At 34.9% G+C, this 24,767-nt stretch overlaps 1 protein-coding gene across 1 annotated transcript in view; it reads left to right on the top strand.

Moving 5' to 3' along the window:
• The window catches only part of HECTD1 (HECT domain containing E3 ubiquitin protein ligase 1), a 62,124-nt gene that overhangs the window by 10,994 nt on the left and 26,363 nt on the right, over positions 1-24,767 (top strand). The window contains exons 2-20 of the mRNA XM_009576699.1: positions 5,625-5,859; positions 6,761-6,988; positions 10,404-10,685; positions 10,955-11,225; positions 11,555-11,631; positions 11,716-11,814; positions 12,157-12,271; positions 12,914-13,088; positions 14,536-14,674; positions 14,875-15,045; positions 16,074-16,296; positions 19,516-19,779; positions 19,897-19,973; positions 21,377-21,511; positions 21,744-21,890; positions 22,255-22,349; positions 22,775-22,880; positions 23,877-24,011; positions 24,095-24,234. Of these exons, the coding sequence (XP_009574994.1) occupies positions 5,625-5,859; positions 6,761-6,988; positions 10,404-10,685; positions 10,955-11,225; positions 11,555-11,631; positions 11,716-11,814; positions 12,157-12,271; positions 12,914-13,088; positions 14,536-14,674; positions 14,875-15,045; positions 16,074-16,296; positions 19,516-19,779; positions 19,897-19,973; positions 21,377-21,511; positions 21,744-21,890; positions 22,255-22,349; positions 22,775-22,880; positions 23,877-24,011; positions 24,095-24,234 (3,114 nt within the window). The remainder of the gene's footprint in view (positions 1-5,624; positions 5,860-6,760; positions 6,989-10,403; positions 10,686-10,954; positions 11,226-11,554; positions 11,632-11,715; positions 11,815-12,156; positions 12,272-12,913; positions 13,089-14,535; positions 14,675-14,874; positions 15,046-16,073; positions 16,297-19,515; positions 19,780-19,896; positions 19,974-21,376; positions 21,512-21,743; positions 21,891-22,254; positions 22,350-22,774; positions 22,881-23,876; positions 24,012-24,094; positions 24,235-24,767) is intronic.

Here is a 24,767-nt window from a genome sequence, read left to right on the forward strand (position 1 = left end):
GTATGGCATGTGCGTGCTTATGAACACAATCTGTGTGCATCTTTTAAGAGTTCCTATGTAACTAACCGTTCTTTATCTGCTGGAATGCTAGTTTGTGGTTTTCACCATTAAATAAATACAGTGACGTTTTACTACAGAATATTGAAGTTTGTTTGGTTTTTTTGCTTTGTGTCAAGGATGTTTCGTAAGTGTGTTAATCCCTCTGTTTAAAACTCTAGCAGCCCATGTGGTTTATCTAGTTGTGTAGTAAATTTGCTCTCCCTTTATTCAGCTGCTGCTCTTGATTCTACCAAATCTTCCAATGCCTGGACCAAATATTTTTGCGAAGGATGTGTCTTTAATTATTACAGAACCAAGGTCGAAGTTCTTTTGTGACCTTTGGTAAGAGTAGCTCTTCGCGTGTAGGTTGTACATCTTCCTCTTGTTGTGAATATTATTGCTCCGAGTAAAGCAAAGTAGAGCATCATTCTTACCTGGTCATTTTGCATGCACATTCAGAGCAGCAATTTAGGTAGCAATTGTGGGCATAACAACAGCAGTGCAATTCATTCTTTTGATAGCTTTTGGAGAAGCTGGAATAAAAAATTGTCTTCCCTAGAACTTCTCTATTAAAATAGCAGAAAATGCTGGTGATGGGTTAGCTGATGTAAACTGGTAGTAACATGATTTAAAAAGCTGTGAGGAAGTGGAATAAGGAAATCCAGCGTAATGATGTGTCAAAACTGTGGAGATATCAAGATAAGATGTGATAATGTGGGATGATTAGTTTGCATTCTCTTGTCTGTATCTGTCCTATTGTACAATTATATTTTAGGTTTCCTAGGATGGAATCTGTTGTTTTGCTCTGGTAGTGCAGGGAGATCCTCATCTGTGACAAGAGCCCTCAGATGCTGCAGTATGACAAATACTAATGACTTGTATGTCCCAGGCAACAGATTAGAAGAAGGAGGTGCTAAACATTATTGAGAACTTTTCTGGATAGGAGAAGACAATGCAGTGAGAAGTTTGGAGCTAGTCTTGAGTGAGGCTCAGTCTTGATCTACTGTGTCTAATGATCACAAGACCACAGTAAGTTAAGGGGGGAAGAAGGCAATATTTTAAGCTTGCAGGTTGTGTGTGTGTGTATGCATTCTTGCCTGCCTGCTTATGTGATATTAATGAAGTCCAGTCAATACATTTGTCCACAAGAAGCTCCTGCTACTGGATTGTTTCACTTAGTTCAGCATAGAAATTTATCATCTTATTCATCAAAATCTGCACAATTGGAATACTGTTTAAATTCTAGGAAATAATTTACATATACTAATGTGCTTTTTTGTCTCGTCTCAAGCTCTTAACACCCACAGAGTGAAAGACTATCTGAAGAGGCTTGGGCATAGCTGCTTGAAGATGTATTTCAGAAATGCATACAAATATAACTTGATAATTGTGTTTTCGTAGAATTATAAAAGGTCTGTAGCTGACCAGAAAGGCTGTTGTATATGAGTAGTGAAGAACCTTGTATACTTGGCTAGCATAGTAAACATACTTTTTTCTGGTAATATCATGACAAGTTCAAAATGTTGAAGAACTGTGCTGCTTAGAACAAAGTATAGCAATGTATTGGCCTGAAATAATATTACAGAGCAGTGGACAAGATAGCGTAGAGGTCCCATTTAGGCAAGCTGGTGTATGGTGGGCTGCATTGGCCAAATGCATCTTTTGTATCTGAGAATAGAACTGGTGACTTTATTTTCAAAGTCAATGTCAGTGTTGCTGACATTGGGGGGCTTGAAAAAACAAGTTGGATCTCTTGCCAGCTGTGACGTCTCTAAAAAAGTAGTAGCCGTGTATAATAGATTGTTAAGGCAATGTTCATAATAATAAAAATACTTTTTGACAGTCTCACTGGCAGAGACTCAGGGCTGATAGAATCCAGGTCTGTCTGTTTTGCTTTCCTCAGAAATACTCAGACTTCTGCACGCATTTTGTTGCCTGGTATGATTTCAGGGATAATTTAATTTGTATTACTCTACTGTGTAGAACTTGAACCAAATTATTTGAGTTGAGAGAGACATGAGAGGGAAGAAGATGACACAACTGTACATATTGTGTGCTAAAATAATGAGAAGAAACTCTATTTGCTGTTTGGAGACTAAGACAAAAATTCTGGTTTGATTCCTCCCCTACCCCATGTTCCTGATAACAGTGTCTGAGAAAAATGAAGTTTACACTTCTATTACTTCTAAATTTGTATGAACTGTAATAACGATCAAGCTTTATATTACCTTTATATGCATCATTATATGACAGATGCTTCTTCATAAATGATCTTGGTTTTCACCTTTTTTACTATGCATTTTTCTGTTACCCATTGGTTATATGATTTGTTAGATTAGTTTATAGTTGGTCCAGAGCATTCAATTAGAAGGCTAGACTTTTTTCATTGTTAGGTAACAGGCAACTGTTTAAAACTATTTGATGACTTCTGCATTGAAATATGATGAATTAACTTTTTTAAAAAAGTAAAAAAAAGAGTGAAGATAATATGCATCACCAATATTTAGTTTGCAGTAAATGAGTGTGGACTGGAGCGGATAGTGCATAAAATTTCATGCCACAAAGCTGCTGTGTTTTGTTCTGTTTTACTTTCAAGTCTGTGATTTCATGTGTGTTGGTTCTTGAATTGCTGCAGGAAAAAGGAGGGTAAAAAGAACTGATTCTAGCACTTAAATTAAAGCTTCAGCATTGCTTTTTTTCCCTCCTTTTTTCTCTTCAATCTTCATTATTGTCCTTAATAAATCTTTATAAAATGTTTCTGCTGCCCCTTCTACATGGTGTAGTCTAGCTCTCTACTTCCTGTTCACTAGCAATATCCAACAAAACTAAAAAACCCAACCAACCACACAAAAAACCCCCACAAAAAACCCCCAAACCCAGTAACAAAACCAAAACAAAAAACCAAAACCGAACTGTTTAAAGAAACAAGCATCAAGTACATAGAGCTCAGAGGTTGAAGTAGCTTGAAAGAATTTTCTTGTTAAAATTAGATCAGTTGCTATTTTCAGAAAGGATAAATAATGTTATTTTTTCAGAACAAGTGAAGTTCTTATTATTGCTGCTTTTATAGGAATTCAGAGTACATTACCATAGTCTACAAAATTAGTTGAAGTCTGAGTAGCCTTTTATTTTGAGAACCAAGTAATTCCCACAAGTTAAGTGTATGACAAACCTACAGTTTCTTCCTGAAACGTTACGATACAACTTGGTTTCCTTATTGGAGGACTGGAAATCATTCCTCTAAGTCAGAAAACAAATGTCCTGACAGCAAGTGGAGGTTGTTATTTGCCTCCTAATTGAGAAAGTATGGTCTCTGACTAATGTAGCTAGAGATTCTGGCAAAAAGTCATTTTAAAAAAATGCAAACCCTGAAGTTTTTGCCAGTGAGCTGTGTTCTTGTAAGAAGAGTGTTGCTGATACAGCGCACTGGCATTTGTATGCTGGCAAAGAATTCAATATAAATGATAGGCTCTTAGTAACTTGGTATTTTTACTGTATCTGCTGGGTAATTGGCTCTCGTGGACAGGTGTTTTAAGGACAGGAATGGATTTCTTCCAGATTTTTAAATTTCCATTTTCAAAAAATACATCAAAGTTCCATTTGTGCTGTGTCTTTTTATAAACTGTTAAATCATAGAAAAAAATGTGTTAGATTTGCTAAGTATTGCTTTTAACTCCCTGCAAAAATCTATAGGGTTTTTTCTGCTACTGTCTTTGAAAATCTAAGAAAAATGGTTTACCACTACTTGCTAGTATTACAGTGGAGACAGTGGAGCTCCTTACCTTTCACTTGGTTATACGTGTGTAGTTTTGGTTTGTTTTGGGTTTTCTTTAAGATTTGTGTTTATTAGTAAGTTTTTTTTCTTGCAATATAATGTTTGAAGAACGCTGTTCATAGCAATGTTTTAGTGATCTGTGTGGTGTTGCATAAAACGCAGTGTAAAAGATCCAACACCAAAACACTGGAACAGGTAGCACTGTCTGCTTTAAATTTTATACACTGAAAGGCTTCTTGTCTCATTGTATGGTAGTCATCTAATAATGAGTACAAATTTCAGACTTCTTTTTTCCGGTGGATAACGTCTTTAAAATGCAAAGTTACTGTGTAAACTCTTCTTAAGAAAGATGTGGAGTTAAACAGCAAATTTCTTAAGAACAACAGACAGTATAGGCTGGATAGGCTAATATAAGTATTAAATATGTGATTTAGCTTTATCGAAGCTTCACTTATTAATGTTACTAAGGATCATTCGGTAATGTATTTATTTGTCAGGCAGTATTATTTTATTAATTCATAAAACATGGCCAGATCTTCAAGGAAACTATTAGCATTTTGCTGTCCCAGGATTTGGTGCCATTGTGTGAGTCACCGTGCATACCAGATGGGATACTGAATGACCTCTGGGTTAGTCTTCAGAATGATTCATCAACGACTACTTCACCTGTCTTACAGACCAGAAAGCATACTATTATTTTTGTTCTTTCTCTTTTGGATTTAGAAAAGTTTTAGGCCTTCTTTTGCAGACCAAAACCCTAGTTTAAAAAAAAAAAGTTGCAATATTTGCCTCCTGTAGATTTAGTCTGATCTTCTACATCTAGGAATGAGGTATCCAGTTATTTCAACTACTGTCACAGCATATATCCCCTTCACTTAATTTTCCACCACCAACTTGGAAGTCTTTTACCACTGCAGTGAACAATCTTTGTTATTTATTGCTAAGTAAGTATGCTATTGGAAGATAAATTGTCTTAAAGTATAGCTCCATGTGTTAGAACTTTTGATCCAAATCAGTCTTAACCACAGCTGCCATAATAGTGAAAAGCATTATTATGACCATCCATTTTGGTTTGTATCCTATTATGTCAGAGGGATAGAAGAAGGACTGTTGCAGCTTGCTTATTTTGTTTTGAAGTTGTGGGGATGTTCTTGACTGTCCTTGCATATGGAAATTAGGCTAACGATAAAGAGGAGAGCCAGCAGCTACTGAGGCGTGGATATGAAGAGAAAATGCAATAGAAGCAAGCTAAATGAATTAAATATGTTCTCAGTGTGGTTAGGGAAAAAAAAGGTGGGGGGGAGCTGAAATAGGATAAAAAGACAAGTGAGAATGTTTGTAACATAGGGAAGAAGGACCACTCAGAGAATTAAATTGTGTAGCATAAACCACAATTAGTCTTTATATCGAACATAATATTTCATGGTTAAGTAGCTATTTATCATCATGAACCTTGAAGCTCTGTTAAGAAAAAATGCATTGTTTCGTTATGCGAGGTTAATTCCTAAAACAGTTTCCCAAGAGGATAAATTTTTCCCTGTATGATTGTAAAATGTGAAGAATTTTTTTTCTGCTGGGTTCCTCCCCTCATACAGCATCTTTTCAGATTACTGATTTGAATTTTGGGGTGTGTATGAGATGCACACATCTTAGCATTCTAAATGAATGCTCCGAACCAACTATAAACTAATCAAGCAAATCATGCCAGCATGAAAAGGATTAATCTGTTAATGTGAAAGTGTATGAACTTACTTAATGTAGAGAAACTTGCACAACTTAATAATGTGGTGTTGTGGTTTTTTTCCTGCAGATGCCCTCCTCGAACTTTTTTACCAGCACTGTGCAAAATTTTTCTCGATGAAAGTGCTCCAGACAATGTATTAGAAGTAACAGCTCGTGCCATAACGTATTATCTGGATGTATCAGCCGAATGCACCCGTAGGATTGTGGGAGTGGATGGAGCTATCAAGGCACTTTGTAATCGTTTAGTAGTTGTTGAACTTAACAACAGAACGAGCAGAGATTTGGCTGAGCAGTGTGTGAAGGTATGTGTACTGAAGAACCTTCTGTTTTTAAGGAGGAGTTGGAAAATTTGCTGTTACTGAATAGCTTCCTCATATTCTAATCCTATTTATTTTATTAAAACATGAAGCAAAAACATAGAGTATGATAAAAGTGTACATGCCAGCGATGCTGCTTATCTTTACTGTCAATCTGGTACTCTTCAAAGCTGAGATTCCTTCAAAAAAAAGTATAGAAAAAGAAACAAATATTAGAAGAAAGTTTTCCTATTTATCTTACATGACTAGAATGCTAAGGGATAATTTTATGCTAAAAAGGGAGTGAAGAACTGCTCCGGATATAGATAAATTACCTGCTGTAAAAAAAATTGTCTGCTGTCTCTTCAATAACACTAGACACAGGTTCTCTGTACCCTTGTGAAGTTTTGAGAAAAATTTACAAGACTCTTAAAACCTCTCGTTTAAAGCATAACTCATGGCCATGTGATAGTATATAGTTTGAGTCCTTGATTACCATGGCATCAGACTTTATGCATGTGTTTTCTATTTACTAGTTCTAGTCTACTCAGAAGTATATCACTGAAGTACTGGAGTGACAGTACTCTTGGAAGTTTCAGAGCTATCAGTTGTGTGTTATCTGAAGACTTAATTCTCACAGGAAAAGATACTATTATCTAGCTGTCTCTCATGAACACCTGTTATGACCATGCTATTGGGGATATTCTTGTATTCGCTCCTGTATTTTTGAAGAAAACACTAACTACTAGAGTACCGGAGGCTTTGGCCGCTTCTGGGTGTTGAGGAAGAGAGGGGTTTTTTTTTTGTTCTGTTGTTTTGTTTTCTTAACCAGTTCTGTAGATGGATATAAACAAATAACTGACTTTTTATGTGTACTTAATTCTAATTAAATTTCGTTTTGTCATAGGTGTTAGAATTAATCTGTACCCGTGAGTCAGGAGCTGTGTTTGAAGCTGGAGGGTTGAATTGTGTTCTGACATTCATTCGTGACAGTGGACACCTTGTTCATAAAGATACTTTGCATTCAGCTATGGCTGTAGTATCCAGACTCTGTGGCAAAATGGAGCCTCAGGATTCTTCATTAGAGATCTGTGTGGAATCACTGTCTAGTTTATTAAAACATGAAGACCATCAGGTAACATAATAGTTGGCTCAATATGCTGTGAATTTAACTTCCATTATGTTTAATAAATGAATGGCTAGGTATTTTTATATAGCCTTCACAACTATATATGTTTACATAGTAGCTGTTATATTTGGATATTATGACCGTTTCCTTCATGGTTGTGATGACAAGAAGATAAAAATACTGCATAGCGTTTGACTCCAAGCACTGTTGTGTGAATATGATCTTTTTTAACCTCTGAAAACTTTATTAAAAAATGTCCTGTAACTTTTTTCAGTGCATTTTGAAATACTTTCTGAAGTAATTATTGTTCTATGTCTGCATCTCAGTCACTATTAAATTGAGCATAAATAAGAGACAAAAATCAATTTGGTTTGTTTTACTTTCACCAAGCTAAGAGAAGCAATAAAAACATCCACAATCAAAGCTAAAATATTACATTGGAAGCCAGCTTAAATGGTACTACTGTAGATGCAGCACTACTACTTCTTTATTGCGGTTTTATTAATATGAGATGAAGTATCCTTGTAAAATCTAGAAAATGAATCCTAGAGGAATTACCTTCCTACTAGTAGAATCCTTTTGTGTATGTCATACTAATGGTTTGCAATAGCTATTTAGCCAAATTCTTGCTGTACCCTGGCCAGGCTTCTTGTCCACACCATCCTCAGTCCCCGTTTCGCTCCCACCTCTGTCCTCATTCCTTTCTCTACACCCACCCGCCCAGTCTGGTTTATTAAGACATTATGTTTGGGAGACTAAATCCTTTTGCCTGTGAGCTAAATTTTTTTTATATATTTTTAGATCTTTTTTGAAAGACCCAGTTGGCAGGGGACTGTCACACTAGCCATTTCAGAACAAGCTACCATGTTTTTAAGATATTACGTAACTTTATTAATGCACTGATCATCTCAGGCAAGTTAATCCTGAAATTTAGACCATAAGTCTGTAGTATTTTAACTGTTTCCCAATTTATAATATGTTTGAAAGTAAACAATTGCTGGGGCTGTTGGAGATCTGAATGAGAGGTCAAATTAACTTTATCTTTTAGCAGTTAAGCTTTAAGATAAGTGTGCTTAAGATTGGAGTAACCCAGATGATAATAAGTAAATCTGTACCGGTATCCTTGAGAAACATGTTTTGTGTGGAACAAGCCTCAGGATTTACAATGAATGTTGATGTGTATTATGTATTTGTCCAGTAACTTCCTTTGTAAAATTTTGTTGTTCCCCCCGCCCCCATCCTTTTACACCATTGGATTTGGTCACTTTTTGGGTGGGCTGCAGTTAGTAATGTCACTTGAGGGAAGAGTTCAGACCAGATGAATGTGGCCCCAAGAAGAGCTTATCTGTAAGTTTGGTTTTTTTAACGTTTCTACTAAACTTGCAGTTTCTGAGAAGAAATGTAAATACCTTCCACAGTACTCTCTTGCTTTGTAAACTGATGCCACTAATGCGGTGTGTTAAATAAGCTCAACCTTTTTTGTGTATTTCTGACAGAGCTGTTCTGGTAAAAATCCATAAAATGTATACAGATTACATAAAGATCGGCAGAAATTTTTTTATCCATCGTGCTGTCAAAGAACTGGAGCAAAATGCCAGAGGACATGAGTGGTGACCATTGCAAGTTAAAGAAAAAATCCCTTGCAAAAGAGTACTGATAAGTCAGAATGCTTGGCATGCAGGGACCATGCCAGAAATTTAACATGCTTTGCATTTATTCAGGAGAAGCTTTGTTTTTCTAGTCCTTGCAAACTTAATGGAGATTTAAGATTTTAACTTCATAAGGTCTGGCTAATACTCTAATCTTGTTCTGTGTGTTGACGAGAAACTACTGAAGCCCTTGGTATGTGATAGCTGACAATCATTTTGAAAATGGGCTCTGCTAGAAGTTGATGACATTTTAGGGAGTAAGGACTGTAGTAATTTAGAGTTTGGTAAAGAATAGGTATTGTTGGTTTTTTGTTTTGGTTTTTTTTTTTACTATTTCTTGACACCAGTCTGGTTTGCCACTGTACATCTGTGAAGACAAATGTGCCAGCAGCAGCTCATTTGCACACCTATGCAAACCTCCTGATCTGAAAGATGGAGACACTTTTAGTGTATAGTTGAGAGAGATGTTAAAGGCAAAACCTCCCTTTCTTTTCAACACCGACATGAAAAGAAGTTGGATCCTTTCCTGGGCAGTTGGCCAGCAGTATTTTTTGCTGGATTTTTAAGAGGATCATCAGTAAGCCTTTTTTCCACAGTGTCACCGGGTTTTTTTGTTGGTTTTTTTTTTTCCCCCTTTCCTTTAGTGACAAACCTAAATTTGGGAGTTTATATTTTATTGTTACAAAAATACTTGCATATCACTGGGTCAGGTGCTCAGTGGACAATCTGGGTTATCTAAGGGTAAAAACTCTTTTCCCAGTTTGTCTTATTTTTAGGCTTGGTCCAATTGAAAAATTTCTTATACTTATGAGAAGCATGTAGACCTTTAAATACAACTTTTCACTATCAAACTTCACTGTCAGTTTAATACTTTGGAAGATCTGAGTTGGTGCCTCAGCTAATGGCTTGTTTGATAGCATTTCTTTTAATAGAAAGCACCAAATAAATATAACATATTGTAATATTAGCATAATATTAATTATAAATATCAAATTATAACAGAATATTTTATATTCTATAAATGTAGAAGATAAAACTGCAAAGAAATTTTTACATTATCTTCATTGTTCTTTGAGGAACAAATTTGAAATTCAGTAAATGTATGAAAGTTAGGAAGTAAAACCTCATAGTGCATTTTCTTGGTGGTTTGGGTTTTTTTGGTTTTTTTTTTAAGTTTTATTATTAAAGCTGCTTTAACGGTTTCTGACATCAGAACAACCAGAAGGTTAAGCACTCCATATTTCAGTACCAAGCTGTGGGTTGATTTTGGTTGTGTTTTTTTTTTTCCAAACTGTATTGTCAGAATGGACAATTGCTAGTGGTGATTATAAATAGTTGTGTTTCCTGTAAGAACATCATCTATAACTAAAAACTGTTTTTAAAATGTGCTTCCAACAAATTTGGCAATTTGATTATTAAATGTGTTTTTCTAGATTGGTTTGGGGTTTTGCTCATACAGTTAAGGAGGTGCTCGCAATGCTGAACTTTAGACAAAGAAAAAGAGTTTCCTTGATTTCTGTATATCAAAAGAGAGAAAGGGGGGAAAAACCCCAACAGCAATACAGTCATTCAGTGAGCAGTTCAGAGCACTGTTGGGTTCCAACTCCCAAGTTTCTGGCTTAAAAAGCCTGTCTCCTCCGTTCATTGACTTTGAAGGGAACCTGGGGAAATCAGCTGCTTCTGTGTGTGCTGTATTCTTGTGAATATCCCCTTAGCATCTTCTCATCTTAAGTAAAGGATTTTTCATCTTTTCTTTTGCACTTCTTTCTTAGGTTTCAGATGGAGCTCTGAGATGCTTTGCTTCGTTAGCTGACAGATTCACGCGGCGTGGAGTTGACCCAGCTCCATTAGCTAAGCATGGATTAACTGAGGAGTTGTTATCTCGCATGGCGGCTGCTGGTGGGACAGCATTAGGACCATCTTCAGCTTGCAAGCCTGGACGGAGTAGCACTGGAGCACCATCTACAGCTGCAGATTCTAAATTAAGTAATCAGGTGTCAACTATTGTAAGCCTGTTGTCAACCCTGTGTAGAGGCTCTCCAGTAGTAACACATGTAAGAAATCCTTTTACACTACAGTTTTTTGTTCTCATAGGGTTTTTCCCTTTGTGTACTTTATTATATGCAAGATTTGTGTTGCTATTTTATATATAGATACATAGATTTATAGGGGTTTTTTTTACATATATATATACATACACACATAGGTTATTTATAAAGAGGGGAGAAAAAGAAACATTTCATATGGAAATGAAACCCAGTTCTGATAGTATTTTCTAAAGCCCTGTATATTTTTTATTGTTCAGACTTTTAATTATTTCCAGGATCTCCTAAGATCTGAACTTCCAGATTCTATAGAAAGTGCGTTGCAGGGTGATGAGAGATGTGTACTGGATACCATGCGGTTAGTAGATCTTCTTTTGGTGCTACTGTTCGAAGGGAGAAAAGCCCTGCCAAAATCCAGTGCTGGATCTACAGGCAGAATCCCAGGATTGCGAAGACTGGATAGTTCTGGGGAACGTTCTCATCGGCAGCTGATAGATTGCATCCGCAGTAAGGATACTGATGCACTAATAGATGCTATTGACACAGGAGGTAAGCAAAAATACTCTGAAAAAGAGAATAAGATAAATAAAGTATCTTTTTATTTTTATAATCTATGGTGTCATAACAAATGCTTAGGTAGTACCTTGAAATTCTTTATATACAAGTTCACTTATTTTGTTAAATACACAACAGGTCTTGTCAGTAATAATTCCTATGCTACTTTTTTTTTTAGTTGCAATTAAGTGCATATATGCTTCCCTAGAATTATTGAGGATGCTTAATTTTTTTTCAGACCTACCATTTATTTAAAGAACACTAATGAAGTTTAATTTATAATTCTGGGAGCTTTAATTATTTTATTTCATTGTATCTTTCAGCTTTTGAAGTAAATTTTATGGATGATGTAGGACAAACTCTTTTAAACTGGGCCTCAGCTTTTGGAACTCAGGAAATGGTAACTAGTTTAGAATCCTAAAAACTTAAGTTAATGTAAAGAAGGAGATGAAAAAAACCTAGTTTCCTTTTTCGTGTTTAACAGGTAGAATTTCTCTGTGAAAGGGGTGCTGATGTTAACAGAGGTCAGAGGTCATCCTCATTACATTATGCAGCATGTTTTGGAAGACCTCAGGTAGCAAAGGTATGATTTAAACTGACACTGTTAGAAAGCCTTACCTACTGATTTTTTACTTTGTTCTGTACAAAATGTCTTTGATGCAATATGTTTAACAAATATGTGCACTGTCAAATATTTACATGTTCTTTACAGTGTTTATCAGAATACAAATTTTCTGTTATGATAGGGCAGTAATATGAGTAAAAGTAGTTTTATATTGGCTCTACAGCTATAAAAAGTGCATAATGTTCTAACTTTGCTTACAAGCATGAGAAAAGTGTAGGAAAGATGTATGAAAAACATGTTTACTGCTTTGGAAGAGGGAATCTTAATGTTTTTTTCGTATTTAAACATATTTGTTCTCAGACTCTTTTACGACATGGTGCAAACCCTGATTTGAGAGATGAAGATGGGAAAACTCCTTTAGACAAAGCTCGTGAAAGGGGGCACAGTGAGGTTGTAGCTATTCTTCAGTCTCCAGGTGAGTGCAGTTTTTAATTCCATACCCTTACTAGTAGAAATGCTTATATATGTTAAGTAGTTCAATTTTAGAATTTACGCTGCTAAGATTCATTTAAAAAAATAGTATTTTTGACCAACCTTCCTTAACCTGCAAAGTGCATATAAAAACCTTAATATTTTATTGAGGTTCTTAATGTTTCTAAGGGATGTTCTTAAGGGATGGGGATTACCGAAGAAATTGCTGACTGGGCATGAGCAGTGCCAGTGGTCCTGCTGTTCAGCTGTGGAATGGGACTAGACTGGGATTTTGCTGTGTGTTCAGGGGATGTCAGCCTTGGTAGCTTCTCTGACATCCTTTCTTTCTACACGGGAACTTCACTTTACCTGTTCGTGAGGCTTTTGTAGCGCTGGAGCCACAGGTGGTTATGTGTTCATATTTAGTTCACTTTAAGGACTTTGAGATTCTCCTATGAGCAGTCTTTCGTGGTACTTGTCATCAAACAGTTTTCTTCAAGAAGTCTTGCACATGTAAATTGTATATTTTTAGGAATGCATGTAGGTACTTAGATGTTAGTAAAGAAAACTCTTACATCTATTTGAAGGGTTTTTTTCGTTGGTTGTTTTTTGCCATTGAACATTTTTGGGAAAAAATATTTTCTAGGGGACTGGATGTGTCCTGTTAACAAAGGAGATGAGAAGAAAAAGAAAGATGCAAACAAGGATGAGGAAGAATGTAATGAACCCAAAGGAGATCCAGAAATGGCACCCATATACTTGAAAAGATTATTGCCTGTGTTTGCACAAACATTTCAACAAACTATGTTGCCTTCAATAAGGTAATAGACATAATAGACAATTTCCCTGCATATTTTGAATTCCTTAATACACTCTGTTAAAAAAACCGAGTTGGAATTTTTTTCAGTAAAAATTATAACATCTAAAAGTTTAAGTAATGCAAGTGACGTCAAAATATTTCTGTTTGAATATAAGTAGTGGTTTGAAAAGTGTTGCAAGTCTAATTTTTACTTAGTATTTTAAGTAGCATTTTTTCCTTTCTGGGGAAGTGATGTCTTGGAAAAAATATGGTTAGTTAGTCAGAAGTGGGAGCGAGAAGCGTTCTCTTGACTATAGTAGCATGATGAAAGAATACTATGTTCGTATGGTACTTTGTATAGACTGTGTATACTTTGTATTTGGTTACAGCTATTTGTAGCCACTAAAAATACTAATTTAGGAGAGGAAAACTAATGATGTAGTATCAAGATACATTCATTGGAAAATCGAAAAGAGTGGAAAAAGCTGTTTTAGAAGGCTTCTTAACAGCTTAAATGTTAATCAACTGGAGAAGATGCCTCTTACTGAGAGAATTAAAAGAATGTAATCTAATTTAATACTAAAAAGGAATACTGTGGGTGGCATAATGGTTGTGATAAATTGTGTCTGACCATAACCTCTCAGCCTTTTACACTACAAATGCAACATTTGCTTAATCTCTTATTTGTGTTCCCAGTGTTTATAGGTACTTTGAGGTGTGAAAAGACAAGATAAAAAGGGGACTCTAGTGGAGAGAAACTCTACATGAGCTGATGATAGGAAGCTTAAACTAGGTCATTTTAAATGAAGGAAATAAGAAACTATGTTAACAATCTGTGCATGATTAACTATTGTTGCAGATTGTGGAAAGAAGTAGTTGACTCTCTGTATTTTGAAGTTTTCTTTATGAATCAGGTAAATCATGTTTTTAAAAGTCAGTCAAATAAAAATTCAGCTGTAACGATACAGAAGTGATTGGCTTCCAAATTAATTGTAGTTCTTAATATGGAAAGCTGCATGATCTAATAGTAATTTTAGACTTTAAAACTCTAGGGACCTCACCAAAACATGGGAAGTATGTGACAGAAACGGAAGGCTGGATACCTGGGAGGAAGATGAAGTGTGCAGAAGAGAATTGCCGTTACTAAGAGTAAATAAAGACAGAATGTAAATAGGTTTACCTAGAGAAGGATTGAGGAGAGAAAAATGTTAGACTTACAGTGCTGTAGAATCAAAAAAGATCAGTAGGTGAATTATTCTTAGACATAATCTAGGACTTAGTAACAATAACCAATTTTGGTTCCAATAACCAGAACTGGAACTGGAAAATTAAAAAAAAAACTTGTTTTGAAAACATGCATAAATGTAGTGCAAAAGCAGTTTTATCTTGAATCTTTTTGTTGCTTTGATTACTGCTTGCTTTATCTTTGTAAGAATCTTTTTCTTTTTTTCCTATGATCTTTTTTAAAGGAAAGCAAGTCTTGCCCTCATTAGAAAAATGATACATTTTTGTTCTGAGGCACTGCTGAAAGAGGTTTGTGACTCTGATGCTGGCCACAATCTGCCCACGATACTGGTTGAGATAACAGCTACAGTTCTTGATCAAGAGGTAGGAAGAAAGAAAATGTCCTTTTATGAAACCAGTGCAAAAAAGGGGGTTAGGCTCATTGATTCCACCTACTTATTAATAACTAACCCTAAAGTGTTTATAGCATCCATCTGTGACCACATGTGAAGTTCAGCATGTAAAGATATCTTAAAGTAAAGAGATCTCCTTTGTTATTTCCTTTCCACCCCAATGTATTACAGGATGATGATGATGGCCATTTGCTAGCCTTGCAAATCATAAGGGATTTGGTGGATAAAGGTGGTGATCTTTTTCTAGACCAACTGGCTAGACTGGGTGTAATTAGTAAAGTGTCAACTTTGGCGGGGCCATCATCTGATGATGAAAATGAAGAGGAGTCTAAACCTGAGAAAGTAAGTACCGAATTGATACCTTTATTTGTTCCTGTAAAACCAACACTTCTAGTACAATTTCCACTGTTATGAAAATGTCCAGAGGAAGGTAGTTAGATAGGTTATTAAATTAATGCTTATTGTACGCCACTTGTTTTAATTGTTTTTATTGTTGTTTTCTGTAACTTCATTTTCTGTTAGTACATTATTATCTGCTGAGTTTTCCTACTTATATTTACTTGTGGTAAGGTTGATTGACACTTGTTTTTGTCTGGTGTTTTGCAAATGGCTGCTAAATGAAATGAATCCTTTCTGAATAGAGTGCATCTCTTTCAATGTACATGCATCAAATAATTGCAGACGTCTTAAACATTGTTACGGAATATATTAAAAAAAAAAATTTTCTACATAACAAAAACCTTAAGTGCATATTGAAGTTATTTACCAATTTCCAACAGTCATATTACTGACCACTCAGATGAACTGAGTGGATAACGGACCACTTCTGTTATCCATTCAGTTAAGATTTACAGTTAAGCCTTAAATGTATAGTTAAGCTTTTTCAGTGTGGGTTTTGAGTTGTTTGGGATTTTTTTTTTGGTTTTTTTTCCTTAATGTTAAGCTTTTTTAGTGTGTAGATAATAAGAAGCTGTCTGGACATGGTCCTGGGCAACTGGCTCTAGGTCGTCCTGCCTGAGCCGGGGTTTGGACTAGATGGCCTCTAGAGGTCCCTTCCAACCTCAACCATTCTTTCCTCACAATACAAGTTTTGAACAGAGGTGGATGTCCCAGTCATTAGGCTGTTGTTATGGTTGAGTAGATAAATCTGTATCTGAAAGGAAACTTCGTCTTAGAAGTATCTTTCTCTATTAAAGAATACTTTTAAAGATACATTTTACAGACAGAAAGTAGTATAGTTCCTATACTTTTGGTTTGAGTAATTCTTTTTCTCCTCAAGCCTTAAAATGAGTTTTGTGTGTTGGTTTTTTGTTGATTTTGGGGTTTTTTAATGGCTTGGGTTTTTTTGTTTTGATACAACTTTATTACAGGAGGATGAACCGCAAGAGGATGCTAAAGAGCTGCAACAGGGTAAACCATATCACTGGAGAGACTGGTCAATCATTAGGGGAAGGGACTGCTTGTATATCTGGAGTGATGCTGCGGCCCTGGAGCTATCTAATGGTAGTAATGGATGGTTCAGATTTATCTTGGATGGAAAACTGGCCACAATGTATTCCAGTGGCAGCCCTGAAGGAGGATCCGATAGTTCAGGTAGTTTCTTTACAGTTCAAGTCCAAGTTAAGTTTTGAGACTGTTACTTGTTTATATGATTTGATTGGAGCTATTTTGTTTTGCAGGAATTGGCTTACTAAATAGTAAAGGATGTAAACAGGTGGAAGGTGGTCAGTTAATTGTGATGCTTTTTATCAGATAGCATGTTACCATAACTTTACTTCCTTGGTGAATTGTGTTAAGTAAACATCTTGCGAGTAAAAGTGTATTAACTTTGTTTTGTTTTGACTCTTCTCCATGCATACTTAATTTTTTCACCCCAGTCATTAAAAGCACTTTGTAGTGGCCGTCCCAGGAAAAGCAGGTTGAAATGGCGATTTGTTGTTTGCTTCTAGCTAGCAGAATGAAATTGCATGTGTTTGAAGACAAAGTAATGGAAAGTTTCTCATCGAGATTGGGAAACAAATTACAGTGTCTTAATTGTTTGTCGGAGAGAGGTTAAGGGAACAGACCTTATGTGCTGGCAATACACAGGTGGTTTTAATTTTCTGTACAGAATATACAACTTGTTCTGGATGCAGAAACAACCCTCCTTTATTGTTTCATCTTTTTTGCAACAGTTCATGCATTTATGAACCAGCAGACAAAATGCTTTGCAAATTATTATGTTTTCAACAAGCCATTGAGTGAAATAACAGAACATATTATGATTCAGGATAGAAATGAAGTCAGGATAATGACTTTATCCGTCAATTTTGGGGCATGAAGACAAAATGTGATATAGTGTGTTTCTAGATTATAACATAGCTGGAAAACTCATCTAGTTGTTGTTTGTTTTTTGTCAGAAAATGTATCCTTGCATTCTTTTTAACAAGGTTAATAGCTTAAAAGGCAAACAATTTCTGTGTTGAGATACTTGTTTATCATACAATACAATTTTAAGAAGATCTATGAGGTAAATTCCTTAAATCCTCATAGCCCCTGGATGCCAATTCTGCTTTCTTCTTTCCAAATGATGTGGGCATGGGGATGAGACTTTACTATTTCCGTACAAGATGAGTGGAATGGGGATGGCTCAGATGAATTTCGAGTGAAGAGAACTTAAAACAAAAGAGTCGGATTAAGAATTTAAGAAGATGTGTCTCTTCATATCAGTCTTTTAAAAAAGATTGAATAAGTCCCAAGTTTTTGAACAAGATACCTAGCATGGATATTACGGAAGGGAAGGAGCTAAACTAGGATTAAATGAGGCTTCTTGCAACTTTTTGTCAAATAGACATCTGCTAAGAGTGCTGACATTGCAGTGTAATTTGCCTGAACTTTAGCCATTAGCTCTAAGCGTGTGCAGCAGCCTCTTTTACTTACAAATACTAGTTTCTTATCTCTTAAGTTTAACTAAGCTAGAGTACAGTATAGACTCAGAACAGTATCTTTAAGTCCTGAACTATACTATATGTTCTGCTGTCCGAAATCATTACTGATTAATCTCATGGTATACTTTTTAGTAACTTCACGACTGGCAAGAATATAGAGGGTTGAGTAATGGAATTTGTTAGTGTGTATCGCATGATGAAAGTTGGGGCGGGAGGGGGAAATATATATACTATGAACATTTTTGGAAGGTCTGTACTCGCCCCTCTCCACATTAGCTTAAAACTTGTTTTGTTTGAATTTTTAGAAAAAAATAAAAGTTCAATGCAAAAATTGAAATTTAATGGTAATTCTGAAGTTTTAGGTGAGTCTCAAAATTCTATCTAAGGGAACCCGAAATTATTCCCAACCATGTATAATCATTGCACTTTCAGTGTGACATGCTATATAATAAATTTGTTAAAATGTAATTACAGAAAGGTTTCATTAACAGAATTTTAATTTTGCATATGAAATTTAAAATCCTTTTTATAAACCTTCTCTCTGGATCCTATGAATTTTAAGCAATAAAGAATGTTATGCCTTCAAAGTACATATTTATTTTTGCATAGAGATTATTTATTTTTGTATTATACAACAATAAAAATGGCAAAATTTAAAAACCTAGAACATAAGTCATTGCAGCAAAAGGAAAACAGCAATTTTACAAGTGCATGGGCTACAAAAGTTGTATTTATTAGATCAGTATGCTGAAAGATGAGGATACTTGTTAACTTTGAAGTTGAGATGTAATCTTTACATTAATGTGGTTATTGCATTTTTATTTCGTATGGAATTTTTATTTTTTAAATTATGTACTCATTAAATTTTCTGGAATTATGCTAATTAACATTTCAAATGTAGTGTGCAGCCTTTTAATTACTACAGCATCAATAGAATTTAATTAAAACTGACATAGTTGTTTGGAATAATTTCAGGCTAGATAACCTACCTATCCTAAAAGGAGGATATGATCCTGTTTGTCATCTACTAAATATCTCCGTATAAATATTAGCTTTTAATCAAGTCTCATGTGGTGCCATTAGGTGTTTTTTTTCCCCATGTTTTTCTCAGAGATATAGAGGTCCTTAAAGTTTTTGTAATAACTAAAAAAGGAGTAGGAACATCTGCATTATAACTTGAATTAGCATAATGTCACTGTATTAAGTGGTGTAATTGTGGCTTTCTTACTTTCTCTGAGCTGAATATAGAGGTTCTACAAAGGAGATGAATAACAGTTTTTAGTATAGCTTATAAAAAATTTTTTTTGGATGCCTTGTGACACTTAATCTGAGTAAATAGCTATCATCTCAGCTCAAATTTACTTTTAGCACATGTTGATTGTCAGACTCTGTAAAGTTTTGTGAATTTTTTTCTGGTTTTTATATGTCTTCAACATCTTCTCTCCACTTGCTTTAAGCTGTGAAGGTGATTGCTGTTTTCCTGTTGGAGGATTCATTTTAATTTCCTATCTCTAAAAACTCACTTTTGAGAATAGTTCATGCTGGCCATAATGAGATAAATTATTTTTGCAAGTCTAAAAGTATATCATGGATTTCTTTGATCTTCCTATTATAATTGTAAAGGTGAATTAATACATCTGTCAGTAACACCATTCAGAAAGAGTTGCATTGTCCACTTTGATGCAATCGTGGAATGAATCACTGTTGAAGTACAGAAATATCTGAGAAGAAATTTAGAACACTTTAAGACCCTTAATTTCAAACTTTATTTTGCATTGAATGTACTCATTTGTTTTGCTCTTGCAAAAAAAAAAAATGTTTGAGATATATGATGGTGGAATCAGTTATTGGAAGGAAAAAAAAATGTTTGTTTCTTTTTAAATAGAAAGTAGGAGTGAGTTCCTTGAGAAGTTGCAAAGAGCTCGAAGCCAAGTAAAACCATCTACCACAAGCCAGCCAATTTTATCGGCACCAGGGCCAACTAAACTGACCGTGGGAAACTGGTCACTCACCTGTTTAAAAGAAGGAGAAATTGCTATTCACAATTCCGATGGTCAGCAAGCTACAATACTGAAAGAAGATCTGCCAGGCTTTGTGTTTGAATCTAACAGAGGAACAAAGCATTCGTTTACAGCTGAAACCTCTTTGGGTAAGTATGTAGGTATGTGTTATGTGCAGGTAGGAGCAAGTGTATATGAGGTAGTTCATCTGTTTGTTGCTTCTCATACCTGTGAGAAATTGTGACTTTTTAAAATATATGTTGCAGGGTCGGAATTTGTGACTGGCTGGACAGGCAAAAGAGGAAGAAAGCTGAAATCTAAACTGGAGAAGACAAAGCAAAAGGTTGGTGAGCATTTGTGAATTTTATACTTGGAATTTAATTGAGTTTGTTTTATTTTATAACATGTTTATGGAGTTGCAGTTTCCTCTTAGAGGATTAAAATCTTCTCTGATTTTAACTAGATACAATTTTATGCTGAACTTGAAAGGGAAAACTTCACTTAGAACAAAGCATTTCTGCAGGTGCTTTTGTCCAACAGTCTTAGTAAACTCTGTGCTCTTCAAGAGGAAAGCAAATTTTCTTTTAAAAATGTAAGGAAATCCAATCCTCCTGACCTATATTTGTATAATTCTGTAGGTTTTTCTTGTGCAAAAAGAAAAGATGTTATGATCAATACTACAGTTGTATCAGAGGCATATGTTACTTCTATTCACTACATTCAGATACTAATTTTAGACTGGATATTGTGACAGATAGGGGGATGGAAGTGAACAGTCTGTATTTTAAGAGTTGTGGTAGTGAATCAAAATGTGTAAACGCCCTCATTTTTCTTTCTCTTCTCAAACTGAAGGGAGAAAAAGAGGAACTAAGAAGTCAAGTATTAAGCTTTTTACAAAAACACAGAATAACAGTACGTTCTGTGGCCAGCTGATGCCAAGGGCTCAAACTAATCTTCAGTCTTGACCTCTCTTGCAGTTTCTGACAGTGCAGCTAATGTGTTCTGTACCAAAAATCTGCAGCTTGTAAGGAGAGTTATATCTGAGGAAATGTGACACTAAGTTGAAAATTAAAATACTGGGTGAATGAGGATAGACGGAATGATAAAAGGAAGGCAGTGCTCCTTCATACCTGAGATTGCACTGTAGCTCCGAAGGTTATGAAACATATTATTGTAGGACACATGATGATAATGAAGAGGAAAGATTTTGGGGGAAATTTCTTATAAGCAAAATGTTGTTTAATAAGAACTTATTTTATCAAATCTGTATCTTGTTTGATCCATACTTTGTAGAAAAAGTAATTCTTGGTATGAGGTCACATAAGGACTTTTTGTGTTAATTGGTTTAAGGAATGTGAATAGAGCATTCAGAAACCATACAAAACCCCCTTAATCTTACCTCTAAAATGATTACTAGATCCATGATACAGTTCTAAAGAAACAGATTTACAGATTGAGAGTCCTGTCTTTTCTCCTACCTTTGTGCTGTAATTTAATATATGATGGTAAGCTTAGTTTCTGTAAGTTTCAATAAGACTCTGTGTATTTCCATTTATTTCTCCTGTACTTTTATCCTTTCACAATCTTTGCATTTCATGATGTATGATAGGTTTCAGTTCTTCCCCGTTCGTTTGTGTCTGTCATGGACTTCTTTAAAAAAGATGACCAAGTTTCTAGTATCTTGGAGAATAATAATAGGCTCATTACAGTAAGGTATGACTTCTGATTATTAAAATCCATTTGTAGGTACGCACTATGGCGAGAGATTTATATGATGATCATTTTAAAGCTGTTGAAAGCATGCCTCGAGGAGTAGTTGTAACACTGAGGAACATAGCAACACAGTTAGAGTCTGCATGGGAACTTCATACAAACAGACAGGTAAGTGTGTCTCCTTTAATTTATAATATGTGATGTCAGTGGAAATCACATAATAATGTTCAGACTAGTCTGTCATGATGTAAATGAAAGTCACAATATATCTGTCTGAAATGTGGGGTTTTTTAATGCATATAATTCCTAGTTATGTACTTTACTGGGACATTATTTTTCAAATGAAGCAGGTGGAAAAATTGTTACCTTGTTTCACCAAAATTGTCTTTTTGTCTTTCAGTGTATTGAGGGAGAAAATACTTGGAGAGATTTAATGAAGACTGCTCTCGAAAACTTAATTGTACTATTGAAGGATGAGAATACTATTTCTCCATATGAAATGTGCAGTAGTGGCTTAGTTCAATCGTTGCTTACAGTTTTAAATAATGTGAGTTTATAGAACATAAGTCTTTGAAGAAAAACTTTCTAAAAAAAAATAACGTAGGTGTGTGCCTTAATTTAAACAATCTATTATAAATGTGGCTTTTTCCCATCCTGATGAAAATCAGGCAGACTTGCTCCAGTTGTGGTCTACTCGTATATATGCTATCACAATAGATTACTTTAGTTCAAATAAGCCATTAAAAATCTTTAAATCAACACTGGTCAGTTCTAATGGCTGATACCATTTAGCTTTTCACATACAGATTTTAAATAGGGAGTTCAGGGACACTAAACAGATATTTTTGCCAGTATAAAGAATGAATATATTGCTTTGTATTAGAAGTAACTTTTTTTTTTCCCCCTCTTAGAATGTTGATTTAGATGTGAAACAAGACTGTAGTCAACTGGTAGAGAGAATAAACGTTTTCAAAACAGCATTCAGTGAAAATGAAGACGATGAAAGGTAAAAACAAAACCAAACCAAAAAAACCTTTGCATCTGTGAAGCAGTATGGTATGTTTAAAATAATTTAAAGACAAAGGAACTGTTCTTTCCATTTCAATTTGGTTTTCTCTGAAACAGAAAATTGGTCTTAAAAGACAGCATCTGCTATTGAAGTAGCAATTGAAAATTTTACTGAATTATTTCTATCTGCAAGAGCTAACTATAATGAATGTACATCTGTTGACAAATACAAAGGTGATTTTTGTTCATCGCTGTGCAGATTAATATTTTTCTTACTGTGCTGTAACCATGTGACTAGAACAGATGATATCAGTAGAAATAGCATGCCAAGATACTTGCTACAGCTGGGTACTTTTCTCTGAGATACTGTAGAATTTTTTTTTCTTTTTTGTGTGTTAACATAGTAACTGTTCACTTTCACAGTCGTCCAGCAGTTGCATTAATTCGGAAGTTGATAGCAGTGTTAGAATCTATCGAACGTCTACCTCTCCACTTGTATGATACACCAGGATCTACGTATAATCTTCAGGTAAATGTACAGTGATAGCAATATATCATACTGAGTGATACACAACTGAATGTTATATGTGAATTTCAGGAAAACTTGCACACATTAAGTCTATATGAAGCATATTCTTGTAAAGGTGGATGGAATTAGGTAAAGAACAACAGACTTTTTGGCATTTATTTCCTCTAACGTTTAACCTAAATGTTTGGGTGTTCCTCTACTGTCACTTTTACACTGTGAAGTGAAAGTAAATCTTGATTGAAGAGGTAATGTGTTTGTTCTTTCTTTTGTCTTCAAGTATTGTTCTCTTTATATGGGAGTATGCCCCCCAGTAAGTATCCTTACTACTTGAAGGAGCATTTTGTTGAAGACAATTATAAGACATGATGACTAGGGATTAGCTATAATGGTTAAAAGGATCCCTTCTAGCGCTGTGTGCTCATTTGGTAATACAAGACGCCTGCAGGATCAGCAGCTTCTTCTAAAGGAAAGCTGCAATTTGGCTAAAAATATTACTTGTTTTTGTCCAGTTTGTGTGGAGTCTTAATTTTTTCTATTTGAAAGCACACTTCAGGATTTTGCAAGATGTCAGGGAAGTATGAATACTTCGGTTTTGATGTTAAAATATTAGAAAATAGTTGCAGAAAGTTGCAAAGACACTGCTGCTATTGAATATTTTGAAAAAGCATTTTCAGTTTTGATGTTATTGTAGTTGCTAGTCTACAAGATTTGGAAATAAAAGCTATGAAAAACCATGAAAAGTGAGAAAATATTAGCTTGAATGTGTAATTGACTTATATGTTGACTGTCACATTAAAGAATTGTTTCGTTAATTATAAAAATGGAGTACTAGGGAATTAATTTTTAAAAGCATTAAATTAGAATATATTTTGCTTAAGTTGCACGACAAAAATACTTGATATGCCACTAAAACTGTTGTAGTGAAATACATTGCTTTTCTTAAAATTACAAAACCTAAACAGAAAAGCCTATATTAATGTTTAGCTACTCTTTCAGATATTAACAAGGCGCTTGAGGTTTCGTTTGGAACGTGCCTCAGGGGAGACATCTTTAATAGATCGAACTGGTAGAATGCTAAAGATGGAGCCCTTGGCAACTGTTGAATCTCTAGAACAGTATCTCCTGAAAATGGTGAGCAACATACCACATGCAGAGTTTAAGGAATGGTTGCGTTCTGCATCTCTAATACTTGATTTCTTTTCATTCTTATGTAGGTAGCAAAGCAATGGTACGACTTTGATAGGGCTTCATTTGTTTTTGTACGAAAACTACGTGAAGGCCAAACATTTGTGTTCAGGCATCAACATGATTTTGATGAAAATGGAATTATTTACTGGATTGGGACAAATGCAAAGTGAGTTTTCTCAAAGCTAAATATTTTGAAGTTGGACACGATAAACTGTGATCCATGGGGCGGGGTGGGGAGAGAGAATTCATAATGAAATCAAATCTGTTAATTTTTTTAGGAGTGGGAGGTATCTTTGCTTTTACTGTTGATCAATAGAATTACATTTCTTTTCGCTCTACTTAAATAATAGAAAAATATGAATCTCTGAAGTTGTGTTGAGAATTTGTTTGTATGCTTACCTAAGAAATGAAAAGGTGGGGAGGTTTGGGTCTTTGTTTTTGTTTGCTGTGGTTTTGTTAGGTTTTGTTTTGTGTTGTGGGTTTTGTTGAGGTTTTTTTGTTTGGTTTTTTGTTTTTTTTAAACCACCGTAGTGATGTTTGGAACATCTCTAAAGTTATCTAATTATCTAAAATTATGTTAATCATTTTGGTTGGTAATAAACTCAGCTGTGATATACAATTTACAGTAAATGTCAAATGTTACTGATACCTGTTTTTTTTAATGTAAGTAATAATTGAACAGTTCATTTCTCTTTTTAA

This window comes from Fulmarus glacialis, unplaced genomic scaffold (assembly GCF_000690835.1).
Source record: "Fulmarus glacialis isolate BGI_N327 unplaced genomic scaffold, ASM69083v1 scaffold21084, whole genome shotgun sequence".
Lineage (NCBI taxonomy): Eukaryota > Metazoa > Chordata > Aves > Procellariiformes > Procellariidae > Fulmarus > Fulmarus glacialis.